This window comes from Tetrao urogallus, assembly GCF_951394365.1.
Source record: "Tetrao urogallus genome assembly, chromosome: Z".
NCBI lineage: Eukaryota > Metazoa > Chordata > Aves > Galliformes > Phasianidae > Tetrao > Tetrao urogallus.
The window spans coordinates 13,130,588-13,145,691 of NC_136816.1; the positions used below are offsets into that span (position 1 = coordinate 13,130,588).

At 37.5% G+C, this 15,104-nt stretch overlaps 1 protein-coding gene across 1 annotated transcript in view; it reads left to right on the plus strand.

Annotated features, from left to right (window-relative positions):
• VCAN (versican) overlaps positions 1-13,161 on the plus strand; it is a gene marked incomplete at both ends in the record, with an annotated part of 97,574 nt that extends 84,413 nt beyond the window's left edge. Inside the window, 3 exons of the mRNA XM_079548818.1 lie at positions 10,857-11,001; positions 12,325-12,507; positions 13,031-13,161. Coding sequence (XP_079404944.1) covers positions 10,857-11,001; positions 12,325-12,507; positions 13,031-13,161 — 459 coding nt within the window. The remainder of the gene's footprint in view (positions 1-10,856; positions 11,002-12,324; positions 12,508-13,030) is intronic.
• Between the last annotated feature and the right edge of the window lie 1,943 nt (positions 13,162-15,104).

The following is a 15,104-nucleotide window of genomic DNA, read 5'->3' on the forward strand; positions in this document are numbered from 1 at the left end:
CCAGCCACTATTATTTATGACCATCGGACAAAAGCAGATATATGAATTCCTTATTGAAAACCAGCAAACATACATCCAAATGCACTGTGCATCATTTCTATCTATAGTGTGCTCTTGAATACACACCTCAGCTACTTTTTGTGGACTACATAGTCATATCAAACATTGGCTTTAAATCGTGTGCTATTTTAAGTCCATCAGCTCCCAAAATACTGGGTTTTTTTTTCAGCATAGCCTTCTTATACAATCATATGAGATGAGTACTGAAATGCTGCAACTATAGGACTAGAGAGAGAGTGATGAGTTTTTCTTTATCATTAGTCTAGTAATATGAGAAGGCTTAGATTCTCTGATGTGGTTGTGGAAATTTCCCCTCCCTAATGAATCAATGGATAACAGTTTTGCTGGTCAACTAAGAAAGGGCCTTTAAGTTTTCTATGAGATCCATTCATGCCACTTCAGTCAGATGGGAGATTTTTTTTTAATTCCTTAGGGAGAATATGACCAAGGCTTTTAAAGAGTGAACATACATAATTAAGCTTCTTACTGGGAAACCATAACTGAAGCTAGGGTAGCAGAACAGGTTCATGGTCATATTGAAAACAGGGGCAATTATTTAGGTGCCTAATAATCAACTAACTATTGTCAGACACTTTGAGTATCTTAGCATTCTTGTAATTCCCTATAAAAAGTGTTGACAGTCAACAGTTCATCAAAAAGAGTAGCAGTGCATTAAGCCCACCTATTCCTATGCTTATTTTTCATCTGTCAACTGGAACTTATATCTAATTTGCAAAAATAATACCAGTAAGCATATTTTGTAAAAAGTGAAGAGTAATCCTGTAAAAGCACTGTCTGATTCTCACAGTTACTCAGGACACAAAGAAGATGTTTTCAGTAATGAAGCATGACCAATCAAATTAAATGAGAAAGCAAGTAGTAGTGTTTATAGCATCAGAAACATTAAAACTCTTTTTCAGTCCATAGGACATTTTTCTATGTCTGTGCTGCTGAATATATTTGTTTGACTGTACTGACATTACACACTGAAAACATCAAGATGTTTTCTTTAAGGAGAACTGTTAGGAGAAGGAAAATTTTCTTAACAAAATAGAAACATACATAGTCATAATTCATTGTATTGTGTGGCTCTGTTCCTGCAAAGAGAATGTGGGAAGACTTTGATGTATCTCACCGAATCATTTGGTACATATTTATCTATGTGCTTTTAGTGAATTTTGGCAGATTTTAGGTCTTTGTTGTAAAGTAGCTTTTAATGTTAAACTGCTCAGCAGTTTCCTTTCTTTTAGGCAAAATAGCACAGTGTTATGCACTGGATTTACTTGTCTAAATAAAATCTTACTATTTCCTTGTAAAAACACCTGTTAACATGCTGTTCCCAATACATCTGAAACACAAACTGGGCTTGAAAACTGCCAAATAACATGAGTAAAGTAGCTAGGTAATACGTTTTATACCCTATAGTTCAGCTGGTAGTCTAGACTTTACTTTTCCATAAACAGATTACTTTCTAGGTAACTAATACTACATTATATGGGATTTTATTAGCCAGGACATATTTTATTTGTAATTGTCTACTTTTTTTATAACACTTCTATAAGACATAATTGGGAGCTTCTTAGATGACTTAAGTGCACATCATCAAAGGAGCTTCTGGGCTAAGCCTAGGGTATCCTGCCCAATATGTAAACCAAAATGAACTGATTTCAGTGAACTGTGAAAGCTATTGCTGGCCACCTGTAGTTGTTGTAGTTGTTAATTTGTTCTAATTGTTGCACTGTATCAGTATGGCAGTAAGCAATCTTTTATCATCTTCAGTATGTTCTTGATCCATTTCTCATAGAAAGAATTTTCCAACATTTCCAGTGGCTAAGAAAGTTGGATTTGTTGGATTTGTGTTCTGAAGCTAACTGCTACATGAAAAGCACTTCAGCACTATTTCCTCTGTTTCAGTGTTCCCAGGGCACTGATTGCCACTGTGTGAGTGCAACACAAAATGTTCATGTTCTTTCAGGAAACCAAAGTTGAACTTGTGGTGCAAGTTCAGCTTTCACCACAATGATTGCAGAAAGTTAGTGGCCATGGCTGTAGATCTGGAACATTGGTAGCACACCAGATAACCTGGGCCACTAAGAAGGAAAACTGGGCCTACCAAGACCTGCCTGCCTAGATCCCAGCTTCCAAACATCTAATCTTACCAGTACCCCACTATTCCTAGGGCTTTATTATTCATTTCTTCCTCAAAATCAAGCAAATTTCTGTTCAGGACATTTCAGATATGATTGCACTGACAGATGGAAGAGCAGAAGGAAATAATAGAATGTTACAGAGCATGTTTTGTTTGCTCTGCTTTCATTCTTTCACAGTGTGGTTATGTGCTCTTGGTATTTGATGTTGAAAGGCCTTAGTTTTACTCCAATTCGTAGTTTACAAGGGAATCAAAATACATGTATAAGAGTTTATTTACATAAAATATTATACTAAGTTTTATTAAGTTTATTTACAGGATTAAAATTATTTATTGCACTTCTCTGTAAATTTTTCTTCTGACATTTCTGTGATAGTGAATAACTCTTTTATGTTCGATCATGGATAAATTTTATGCCACATACATTGTAATCTTGAAGCAACAAAAACAAATAACTTTTGGAAAGTCATGTGATACAGAAGGAGGTAAGGCTATAACAGTCATAGGACTGTAGGAAAATAAGAGTTTGTCCATAACTACTTGAGTTCTTTTATGACTTGAATTTCACAAAGTAACAAGACTTAACCTATCAGTGGAGACATTTAACAATTGGCTTGATCTAGGAAAGAATGAACACAACGTGACATTTGAAAATATCTAAGGGAAATTGAATTTAATTAATTCACTTAACTCTGTGAATAGTAACTTTTACAGCTGTAAAGCACACCCATCCACACAGAAAAAAATCTGATGTTGTTCTTGGCAGCTTCTCCATTGTGTTTTGGCTGCTGGCATTTCACTGTTAAGGACCCTTGTGAGCTGGCACAGTGGTAAAGGAGTCCTTTGGAGCTATTCATGTTATGGATTAAGCACATATATAGCTACTTGGGGTTGTGCCTTGGGCCTCCATCTCACAAGGGGTGTTATTCATACCCTTTGGAAAATGCTGTTGATAATTAATGCTTTGTAGGGCAGTGAGATCACTCCCATTACATAAGATTAGCACAGTAATAAAGAGCTGGCTAGTGTCTGTGGCCAGATTGTCTGTCACTGGGAAAGTAATGGGGCATATTGCTGCTTTTAATACTCTCCAGAGACTCCACTTCATTTTTCGTCCCTTTGGCACTACGACGTTACACCCTGCATTCACAATGCTAGCCCTGCAGTTGTCAGTGCTAGGTAGTCACATAAAAACAAAGCAAAAAAAAAAAAAAAAAAGCAAAACCAAACAGAAGTTTAATTCTGGCAAAAAACAAAGCCCTCTCTTGTCCGCTCTTTATTGGTCAGTGAATCAGAAGGCTCTGACCTGAGCAAATCCATAACTGCGTCCTCATAGAAAGAGTAACATTATTAAATGCAAAGCCCTTCAAAAGGCTCAGGGTACTGTAGGGAGGCAGCCTGCCTCCGAGGGTTAAATAAAGCAAACAAACTAAAAAGTACTGTAGTCAGCTGCAAACAAAAAGCTCATTGTGCCAATATCCCACAGGATCCCTGCTGAAGGAGATTTTAAATTTACCAAATGTTTTGATTTTATGCTGCAGTCAGTCATTACAGCCTATTTTTAAGATGCTCATTTGACCTGTGTTTAAATGGAGGAGAACTATATAATGTTATTAATGACAGGTATGTTTCTAGTTCAGAATGTCATAGGCAGTAAGGAGGCCTCTTGGACAAAGTATTTTTTTGTCTTACTTTTACCCATGGGGCCAGTTCCATCAGAGCCTTGTTTCAGCTGGGCTAAAGCTCTTGGACAACTTCAGACGTGCTATAACTGTTGAAATAAATGACAAAGTGGAAGATTTTCTTTTTTGAGTGGCTCTCCTGGAAGTTGTGCACAAAAGGAGAAAGTCACACCCTGTACAATTTGCATCACATTGATAACATATAATTATGTTGGTGTGACTCCCAAAGAACATTTATTCTGTCAACCAATATTTAACACCGTAAAACACTTTTCTTCCAGTAAAACACCTGACCACTAGCAAAAGAATTTCACCAGCTCTCTGTGCCACTGATTTTTCATTCTCTGTACTAAGGAGTATCCTGGAAGACCAACACAGTATACTCATAACAATGAACCATTGTGAATTGCAGTGAAAGTTAACACCCTAAGCGGACTTGGTCCAGAGCAGGTCAAAATCACTGAGATGCTGTCCACTTATTTCAGTTAGTTTTAACAGAGTTCATAAAAGAAAGATCTTTTCTGAATAATGATGATTTTGAAACTACTGCAAGCAGCTGGAGGCAGTCGTGAGTAGACATTGCCATCTAGTGGGAATTTTCTGCCATACATGCAACTTGTGCTCCCCCCAAAATACAGGTTTGGTACTGCTTTTGTGTTTCAGCAACATCAGCTAGCAAATCATTTTTACATATTTCAATCCTAGTTCCTAGATTTCTTATCCCAATTGTATATTTTTGCAACAATCTTAATGCTTATTCAATATGTGATCAGTTCTAATTGATGTTTACAGAGCCACACAAAATTTTTTCTGAGTCTGTATTTACAAGTTGTTTTGTAGGAACTAAAAGCATTTGCAGTATATCTGACTGCTCTGTTGTCAGCAGTGTACGGGCAGGTTCATAAAACCCGCGCCTCTGGAAAAGGGAAACAGGGGACCCCAAAATAATTAAAAACAGCAGCAATGATCTCAGGAGAAACAAATTTACTAAATATAGTATCAGAATGCAAGATAACACACTATAAAGCAATATAATTAGAATTGAAGCTAATAAATCAAATATAACGAGAGAGAGAATGTCCAAAGATGGATAGGCCTCACCACAACGCTGAGGTGAGCTGCACAATCTGGTTGAGCAGCAGGGAGATGAAGAAGAGCTGATGAAGAAGAGCACATCAGGTGACCTTACCAGGGGTTATATCTCCTCTCTGACCACAAAGCCCCCTGGGGTATGTAGTTCTTCTCTTCTGGACAGGTCCCAGAACTGGAGCATTAACAGTTTAACTCCCAGTGCACTACATGATGTTATGATGTGGAATGCTGAAAACCAAAAATCACAGAACCATTACATCTGTTACAAAAAATAACAACAAAGAAGCCTATGGAGGGAAGTCTTTTGCAAAGGTCCTTAGCAACGCTCCTTCTGAGAGTTTGACTTGCTCACGGAGTGACTGACTGCAGTGGGGAGGACTGCATGCCTGCCTGATCCAAATTCTGTTTGTTTCCCAAGTCGCATGAAAAAAGCCCAGATTAAGAGTTTGTGGCAGGTCATTCAGCTGTGATCTAAATATTCATAATATTGGGGTAATTATGTGATTTATCTTATGTGCTCGTAGGCATGTTTGGACATAGCTGTTGTTTTCAAATTGACTCAAATTTCTCGCAGCAGAGACTTGCCAACTTTCATAGCCCAATCCCTTCTTTCAGTGTGTTATTTTAGCAAGTGCTTGAAGTATGCATGGGATCTACCCTATGGAGTTTAGGACACCACCCATGGCTTTAAAACAAGACCTGTGCTTAAGCACCCACTGAATGGATTTTTTAGTCTTACAAATACTTTCGGTGAGTTCTGTCAAACTACTCCCATTCATAAAATTAAACAGGAAATCTTTTTCAGGACTGGGGTGAAATGAAGTGAAACAGAACCTATGCTGTAAAGTACATTTTTCTCAATGTATAAATGTATTTAAAGACTAGGTGAAGTTAATGTAAGTATTTTATTCACTGCCAAATCCTCACAGTAATCTGATTTTTTTTTTTTCCTGTTGAAAGGAAATGCAATGCTTTTCACCCCCCCGTGAATATCTCATGTAACAGTATCAGTGCTGGTTAAGAGCATGAGCCTCAAGCCAAAGATTTCTGAGGTGATCCATGTACTTTCTGTGCCCTGGTACTGATCTTTTTTCATTCACCCAACCTATAAGGCAGGGAAATGACCAGGACTTGTAGTCTAGTTATAACAGAACCTTCACAGTGAGGGACATGTTCACAAGGCTTTTCTGAAGAAGACTCCTAAGAATTTGTCTGCTGTTGTGAAAAAAATATATTCCTACTCTGTAGCAAAATTGTGGGGAAAAAAATAGAGACAGCAGCCAATAAGCTTTGTAATGGTGGCTTACACTGGCTTAATGATGTCGTGCTTCACTTAAGATAAAATGACATAGAGAACATTCAGTCAGCTGACTCCCTGCATCACTGCTTTTTTGTTTGTTTAGTTTTGTTCATTTGTTTTACTTTTTAGCTACATTAACCTTGCATTAACAAGCTATATGGTAGGAAAGCAGCCAAAATGAAACAAAATAAAAATCATGGTGGACATTATAAGTGCCAAAAGTAGCCAAGACAAGTTTATGCTTTAAACTCATTTAAAGATGCTGAAAACATGCATTCTTAATCCAAAGTAAAGTCATTAAGCCTATAAATCTGAAAAGTAGTTGCATTTCAAATAAGCTGTTTCCTAGCTCTGGTTACATACAAGAGATTACTAGCCTTTGCACTACAAAGGGGTTAAGCAGTAATGTTTTGTTTGCATCAGTAGCTGTGCTTCATTAAACATGGTTTTTGTTGACTGTTCTGGAATGCAGAATCCAGTCATTGATCTAAACCAATCGGTGCATCCTTTGGAGATAAAGGGAGGGCTGAAAAGTCTAAGAGCTTGGTCAGATACTGGGTTGGAGATTCATCTTGGCAAGGCAAACATCTGAAAGAGATGAATGGATAACTCATTAAGAAGGAAATTAGTTCCTCAAATAAGGCTGGCTATCTTAAAAAAATAAAAATAAAAACTAACAAATCTCCCACAAGATAGGATCTTGTACATATCAGGGAAGTGATGCTTACTGCCAGCCATCTGAATGACAAAAATGATGGCCACTAAAATCAGTATTTTCACAATTCTTTGTGTGATCTTGGTTTTCTTTTCCTACTTTATCCTGTCATCTGATTAAGGCTGCAATTTAATTCAATCCTGCTTAAGGAAATCTTCCTCAAACACATAGAGCTTTTACAATAAGGAACAAGACAAGAACACACATTGCCACTGTGTCACTGACTGGAGATCACTCAGCCAGGGAAGCATGTCTCAACTGTGGCTCTAACCCATAGGCATTCTGTCCTATTCCTGAGGGAAATTTTTGGTACTTTTCATCATGTGGACTTCAGTTTCATCAAAAGACAAGACAAGAAAGATTTCTGGAAAAAAAAAAAAAAAAAGTATAACAGGAGCTCAAATTTTCAGTGAGAGCTAATGGTAAGACACAACAGAGGTGTAGCTCTCAAAGAGACAAATGAAAATACAGATAGCAAAACACAAGAAATATAACTCGTACTTCATTGTGATACAGCTAAAAATGCTAATGGCCATGATTGAAGCTTGCCTGTTGGCAGAAGGATGCCCTGCACTTCATCCACTGAAACACCGTGCTTCCTCGTGTGGTTTTGCTGGTGTGGATGTGATGTGGACATAGCAGCAGGCTGCATGGGATGTTGCCAGTGGGTTTTGGCTCCTCTCTGACCATGGCTGATCTATTTTGGACATGGTCTTAAAAGGCAAACAGTCTTACATGATACATGTTGCCAAGGAATGAAATTAAAATATTGAGTTTTTTTGTTGTCAGTAGAATGTTACTTTTCTAAAATTCTGTAATTGCACTGAGGATCTTAAGTGACATCTTATTTAGAATATTTTGAGCATTGCTTTCTGAATGAAAATTTATGAATGGAGTGTTTAAAGTACTTTTTTTTTTTTTTTTTTTTTCTTGTGTGTGTGAAGGGAGTGTTTACACTTAGCACACTTTGTATGAGATTGTAAGGAGTGTTGTTGAAAATCAACAGTAGCATACACTGTCTGGTATAAGGGATTTGGTTCTTTTTGGTTCTTTCCCACTAAATTTCTGCTGTTGTAGTTTTACTGCATCTAGTGCAATCACCTCTGGTTTGTAGTTATGAAAGCGGAAAACAGTTTCAAGCTGGTGGCCATGCAAAAATATCATCTGTGAGGGAAAAAAAAAAACCAAAACCAAAAAGTGCATTGATTTGTTTCTCTAACAGTTTGTTCCACTAGGACTGTGAGAATCTTTTTGTACCATTATCATGTAATCAGTGGCTAAGTAAGGAACTGAGAAACTACAGAAGATCTGGGTGGAGACTTAAGAAACAGTTCAGCAGACTGGAACTTCCTCTGCTTAGCAATTCTGGCACTAAAACCAAGCCAAATCAGTGGTATTCCGCCAACATAAATGTGTGCAATGATGATATCAGATGTGAGGTAACAGCATGTCATGCTAGAGGATATCAGACATTCTTGAATAAACCACAAAGTGTAGATATAATCCTTTGCCATTACACAGCAGCCCTGCCAACAAAGCAAACACGAATGTTCAGCTTCTTAAGGCAAGGCAAGTAGCAGTGTATGGAGTGTGGCTTAGCTGGGAGCTGGTGTGAAGTACTCAATTCTGGTCTTGAGTAAAGAAGTTAGCATGAATTGTAGTTTAGGACTATTAGACACAGATGAGACTAAGAACAATGAAGTTAAGCTTGTTCCACTTGAAGAATGTTTTATGAATTGGAAGAGGTAATAAATTCAGTGCAGAACAAATTTATTTAGACTATAATTGTTAAATTGCTTGGAGAATTAAAATCTGTGATGAATGAGATGACATAAAGCAGGAAAAGGTCAATTTTTTTTTTCATAGCCTGATTCATTGTAAGGTAAATGCTACCCACATGGCATTTGTTAACTGTATTTCTAAAATGTGTTCACACAGGCAGTGATAAAGCTAAGAAAATAGAAAGCTAAACTTTTATGACATTTATATGGCCCAGCTCTAGTCAGAAAGATGTAAGCACTCAGGAAAACATAAGCATTATAGAAACTCTGCCATTTTGACCATACAAGGGACTGTCTGCCCAGTTAAAGTCTGGCATTTATGTGAATTCCTGTTCTTTTAGATATCTATTTTTATCTTTCATTAAATTCTTCATGGGGTGACACAGAAATCCCAAAGAAAATTGCTAAGAATAGTTTCCCGTATTTACTCAAGCTTTCCTTTGCATAACATTATGAAAGTCTCAAATTATTGTGCTTAACTGGGGATCAAGATGAAACAAGAAGTGGAGTAAAGATTATCTTGCCTCTGCTAACTGCAAGGACAGCAAATCACACGTAACCTATCAAAGACTGTTGCACAGATTTTCAATCTGTGTGACAATTCTTTTGCTTCTGCTTTTCCTGATAGTTAGGGAAAAAAACAAACAAACAAACAAACAAAAAAGTCATCTAGCCCATCAAGATGCATTAGTATCAAACTGCACACAGTATGCCAGCAGTCATGATCACACAGCTCTTGGTAGGGACACAACTTAGGCAGATCCTGAGCTGGAAGCTGGGAGCTGTGTAGCTATATCACTCCAAATCTGTATATTGCCATCTTAGAACCCCAAATGCAGAGCCTGCCTATGTTGATGTGCCAGATTTGTGTTCCAGGTACTGGGCTAGAAAATTTAGTTTGTAAATAAATAAATAAATAAATAAACAAATAAGCTTTCTAAAATTTCTATTACGTACTTACAACCAGATTTGTACTTCCAATAACAGTGTACAAGTTTCAGTTTTCATTGCCACAGATACATGTAAGTTGCTCTGAAAGTAATGCCTCCTATTTATTTCCATGGAAACGTCAACAGATACAAAAACCATAGTAACACTATTTGGGAGAGCAAATTCAAATTCTCAGCTACAAAACACTTTTTTTCAATGTAGTTACGACCACTAGCTATGCATTTCATTTTTGCCAGTGATGAACAAGAACCTTCATGTGTGTTTGTAACAGTCTGCATGGTCATCCAGAACGTTGGTTGTCTTTCACATTGTGGATGCCACTGCAGAAGCATACTACCCACTGCCTCACTGTGCTCGTGTCCACTGGCTGCTCTCCATCGAAGTTCAGCAAGCATCAATGAATGTCACCAGGTGCCATTTTTTCCACGTGGAGGAATTCAGTTCCAAATTCATTTCATCTGCATTTCCATGTCAGATGCCATTCTGTCATACTGCCCCTCTACTGCTATCAGTCACATGGCAATAACATGTAACAGAATATTGGTGGGAAGGTTTAACTTCTACTGCCATACCACCAACCAACGTCTGCCTCTGACGTCCTGAGCCAACAGAAAAAATTAGGAAGCAATACTTTCGGAGCAGCCCTCATATGATCCAGATATCTGTGGTGTTAGTTTTTTTTTCAGGTGGATGAATTAAGATAATCATTTCTTAATCTGAAAGGCTGCTCTGTACTATATTCTAGTTTTTAATGGAGATATTGATCTGCAGTGATCTGGGCACACACCCTGACACCTTTATTTATTTTACACCTCATTCCGCAAGCTGTCCCATTGCATGGCTTCATTAAATGAAGTCAGAGGATAGATAATTTGAATCTGAGAAGCCAACCTGTGTCTTGCCATTTAGTAGTCATGGACTAGCAGGGATAGTAGTCTATTTATTGCATCTGTTAGTAGAGTGGGAAGACACTGTAAATCTAGCTTTGTTTAGTTTGTGCTTAACTGCTTGAACCAAACAATTGAAATTGCTGCTCATTAATGGTAATATTGTGTGCTCTTCTGTAAAATGGAATGTAAATGTATCTCAACTCTGGAAATAATGAATTTGTTAATCTTTCCTGCAGCAATATGAGAACTGGCGACCAAACCAGCCAGATAGTTTCTTTTCTGCTGGAGAAGACTGTGTTGTTATAATATGGCATGAGAATGGACAATGGAATGATGTTCCATGCAATTACCACCTGACCTACACCTGCAAGAAAGGAACAGGTAGAAACATTACAGAAACTATGGCATATAATTCTTTATTCCGGTTTTGTAATGTTAATGGGACAAAATATTGTCGATTTCTGGTAATCAGTACAAGGATTTCAGAAGTGAGTTAGCCCCTCAAAATCACCTTTATCCGCAAATCACATTTCCTAATCTTCTTTTGACTCAGACACAGAATGATACCCAGTTGAAACTCGTGGTTAAAACCAGGCAAATTTCTTATTTACAGATCTCAAGAGACATTCACAGACCTGGCAGGACTGTTTTACTTGCATGCCTTGAAAATACTACCAATTCTTCTTTCCTTTGATAACATCACTGTGAATGATATGGGCAGCAGAGATAGTATGGATAGGAACAGAACAAAGCTGCAACAGGGCAGGGTCAGGCTGGATATTAAGAAATATTTCCATGCTGTGAGGATGGCCAGACACTGGAGCAGTCTTCCTAGAGAGGTGGTGGGTGCTCCATGCTTGTCAGTGTTGAAGCGGCATTTGAACAATGCCCTCAGTAACATGCATTAACTTTTGGTTAGCCCTAAAGTGATCTGGAAATTGCTCTAGACTCCAATTGCCTCTTCAGCACTGAGCATCATCTGTCAAGTGATGCTGCCCTTCCCTTCCACATTTTCCAAAACCGTGTAGCTTAATCACGGAATCATAGAATTGTTAAGGTTGGAAAAGACTTCTGAGATATAGTCCAACTGCAATTGCACTTTAGGAATCTGAAATGTATTCTGGGCTTACACACTGTTAAAGCTGATAGAATAAATCTGAGAAATGCCAGGAGCTGTACATTAACATCTTAGTTGTTCTCTGCCTCTTTGGACTGGGGAAGTAAAGAAGAACAAAAATCTTGTGTGTACTTCATCACTGCCCAGTTACTGTTTGCAGCTTGTTACTATGTTCTCTGTGCACTGATGAACACATGAGTTTAATGTGTCTTTAAACAAGGTGCTGTAGAGGAGGACATGATACGTTTTGAGAATAAGATAATTTTCTTAAATGCTTGTTGTAACTTCAATACTTTTCAGGTTTTACAGTTCTCCAGTGAATATGAAAACTTTTTTGGTTCAAATTTATATCAGTAACTTAAAGCAAAAAGGAAATATTAACAACACAACCTGTGATTGCCCATTTCCCATTTGCTCTACAAGAACAGAAGACCGATCTCCCTGTTCTTGTTTGAACGTGTCTCTTTGGAGTCTTGCTGAAGCCACTGGTGCAGAAGGCAGTTATCACATTCAGATGAGCTTTCACTAACTGACATTTTGGGTTCTGTTTTGTTTTTTTGTTTTTTTTTTTTTTGTCTTCCTTTCAGTTGCCTGTGGTCAACCTCCTGTTGTAGAAAATGCAAAGACCTTTGGGAAGATGAAACCTCGTTATGAGATTAACTCCCTTATTAGATATCACTGCAAAGATGGTTTCATCCAGCGTCATATTCCAACCATACGCTGCCAAGGGAATGGAAGATGGGATATGCCTAAAATTACATGCATGAATCGTAAGTTCTTTGAAAATGAGTTGGTGTTGGACTGGGATCAATAGGCTCATTAACGTAAAATTTATCATCTATAATTATAAGTAATGATAAGTAACAAGCACATCTTTTAAGAGAAGTGCAGGAGATATAAACAAAGTCTTGCATTACAGATGATGACAGCAGTGCAACTCCCTCTGTAGAAAAGTCATCTGGATCCAAGAGCTAACATGAATGTGGCTTTTCTGCTTTTACAGAAGCCATTAAGATTCTTTTAAATCAAACAGCAGGTCTCTTGCAAAGTCCCTAAAAGTAATAGGTTAAAGTAATAGGTTACTTAAAGTAATAGGTTACTTACAACACAACTTCTATCGGTGTGTTCTGACTTTGTGTAAGAGATGATTCTCCTGTCTGTAACACGGTCATACTAGTTAATCATTTGTTAGCCCTCTAATTAACCAAGAATAAATAGAAAGGGATGGAAAGATGAATGATTCATGCTTGAATTATTTTGATTTCCTTTTATTTTTCCTCCTTCTCATTGCAGCGTCCACATACCAAAGGACTTATTCTAAGAAATACTACTATAAACATTCTTCATCAGGAAAGGGAACATCATTAAATTCATCAAAACACTACCATCGCTGGATCAGGACGTGGCAGGACTCAAGGCGCTGAGTGCTAAATGGTGAATGGGGATTTCCACCATTTCAGCCAAAGTTCTAACTTTCTGTGCCTTTTCTATCACTTTTAGGAGTATTACGAAATTGTTTTGAAACTACGGACTCCGGTATTCACAATGCATTTTGCAAAAATATTGTGTTTATCAGAAAATTTTAAAAAGTATATAGAGAAGTGCTTATGGGGATAAAAAGAAACCATTTCCAGCCTATAATGACCATTAGTTTTCTATATGCCATCAGTGTGGACCATTTTATGATACTCACCAGCCTTTTGCAATATTTAAACAGCTCAATTTTAGCACCAATGAAAATGTAAATAAGATGATTTTAATGTTGTTTAATTGTTTTTTGTTTTTAAAATCCTGTATATAAAATGAAAAGTCACACTAAGTTCGGGCATATTTATGGTTAGAATGGCCTCAGAGGTCTTCAGTCATTTATGACATTATTTTTATGTTTACTTAGGCTGGAAATGGTGGAAATAACTTTACTGACTGAAATTTGCTATTAACAGGTGAAGATAAACACAAAAGTTACATGAATTTTTTTTAAATGCAAACTGTGCCAGTTATCATTCAAGGTACAGTTTGTGCCCATGTGAAGCAAAATTTAGAGCACATAAGCGGGGATATAGCATGAACTAGGGACTGCAATGTGGAACTTTTTTTCTGCTCTCCATTCCAGCCTCATCATTCGTGAGAAAGGACTGCATGGAGGACTTGTATATGACAAGGAGGGCCTGTAAAAATCCAAGTGCTAATACATTAACTTTATCAACCAGGGCCACCTTTTTTGAAAGAAAGAAAAAAGAAAAAAGAAGAAAAAAATGACTTTCACAACATTAACTACAAGGTCTATATTACAGGTCTCTGCATTCTAAAATGGAGATAGACCTAGTGTTTGGGGGATCAATTTTTGTAAAAAACAAACAAAATCAAAAAAGTAAATAATTTTGTATATATAACCATTTTTTAATCTTTTTATAAAGTAATGAATGTTTGTGTATGAATGCTGCAGCTGTGAAGCGTACATAAATAAATGAAGTAAGCCATACTGATTTAATTTATTGGATGTTATTTTACCCATGCAAAGAAGATTAAAAGAGCTCTCCAGAGCAGTATTAGCCCCTGAGCTCCACTTTTGGAACCATCTTATGCTATTTCCCCAGAGAACAAAAATTCCTGCTAAACAGGCTCATTTGTTTGTGGTTAGATGGGTGAGATCTGTGCGACTTGCAGAAGAATCAGGATCTTGGCTTTCTAGACAAAAGTGTGTGCACAAAGAAATTATAGGTTGTAGTTGGTGCAGTGTGTGCGTAGGAGTTTTCTGTTAATTTCTGACCTTGGTCAGTGTGACAACTGGCCTGGATGTGTACAGTAAGTGTAGAAGGTAATGTTTGAAAGGACCTCTCCATATAAAGGACTGTGATTATTTCTGAGAAGTTCCCTGCGCAGCTTTGGGCACAGGAAAAAAGGAAAGAAAAAGGGAAAATGAAGAACAGTGAGTTCCCTGGGATACACTTTCTAAAATGTCACTGCAAATACAAGACAGATGAGAGTTTTATGTCTTTGTGTTACGTGTAGAGATGATACGAAAAGTTGGAAGGGAAAGGAAAAGAATTGAAAACACAGCGAGTTTGTCCTAGGCAGAGCTACTCACGAGGCAGCCTTGCCACAGCTTATTGGGAGCAGTGGTTACAGTCCCAGACAATATCTCCTAAGAAAATGGCAGTGACTGCTCCATCCTGGGTACCTGACCTTTGTGCTTCAGCCTGGCAATGCATCGCTGCGATGGCTGGTTCATTCCCCACCCCTGCCCCCAAACAATGCACATAATACTTTTCTCTATTTATATTATCTTGTATAGTGTACAATGTGAATGTCTGTTTTTTTTGTGAATGAAAGTCTAAAATCTTTGTAACTTTTATATCTGCTTCTG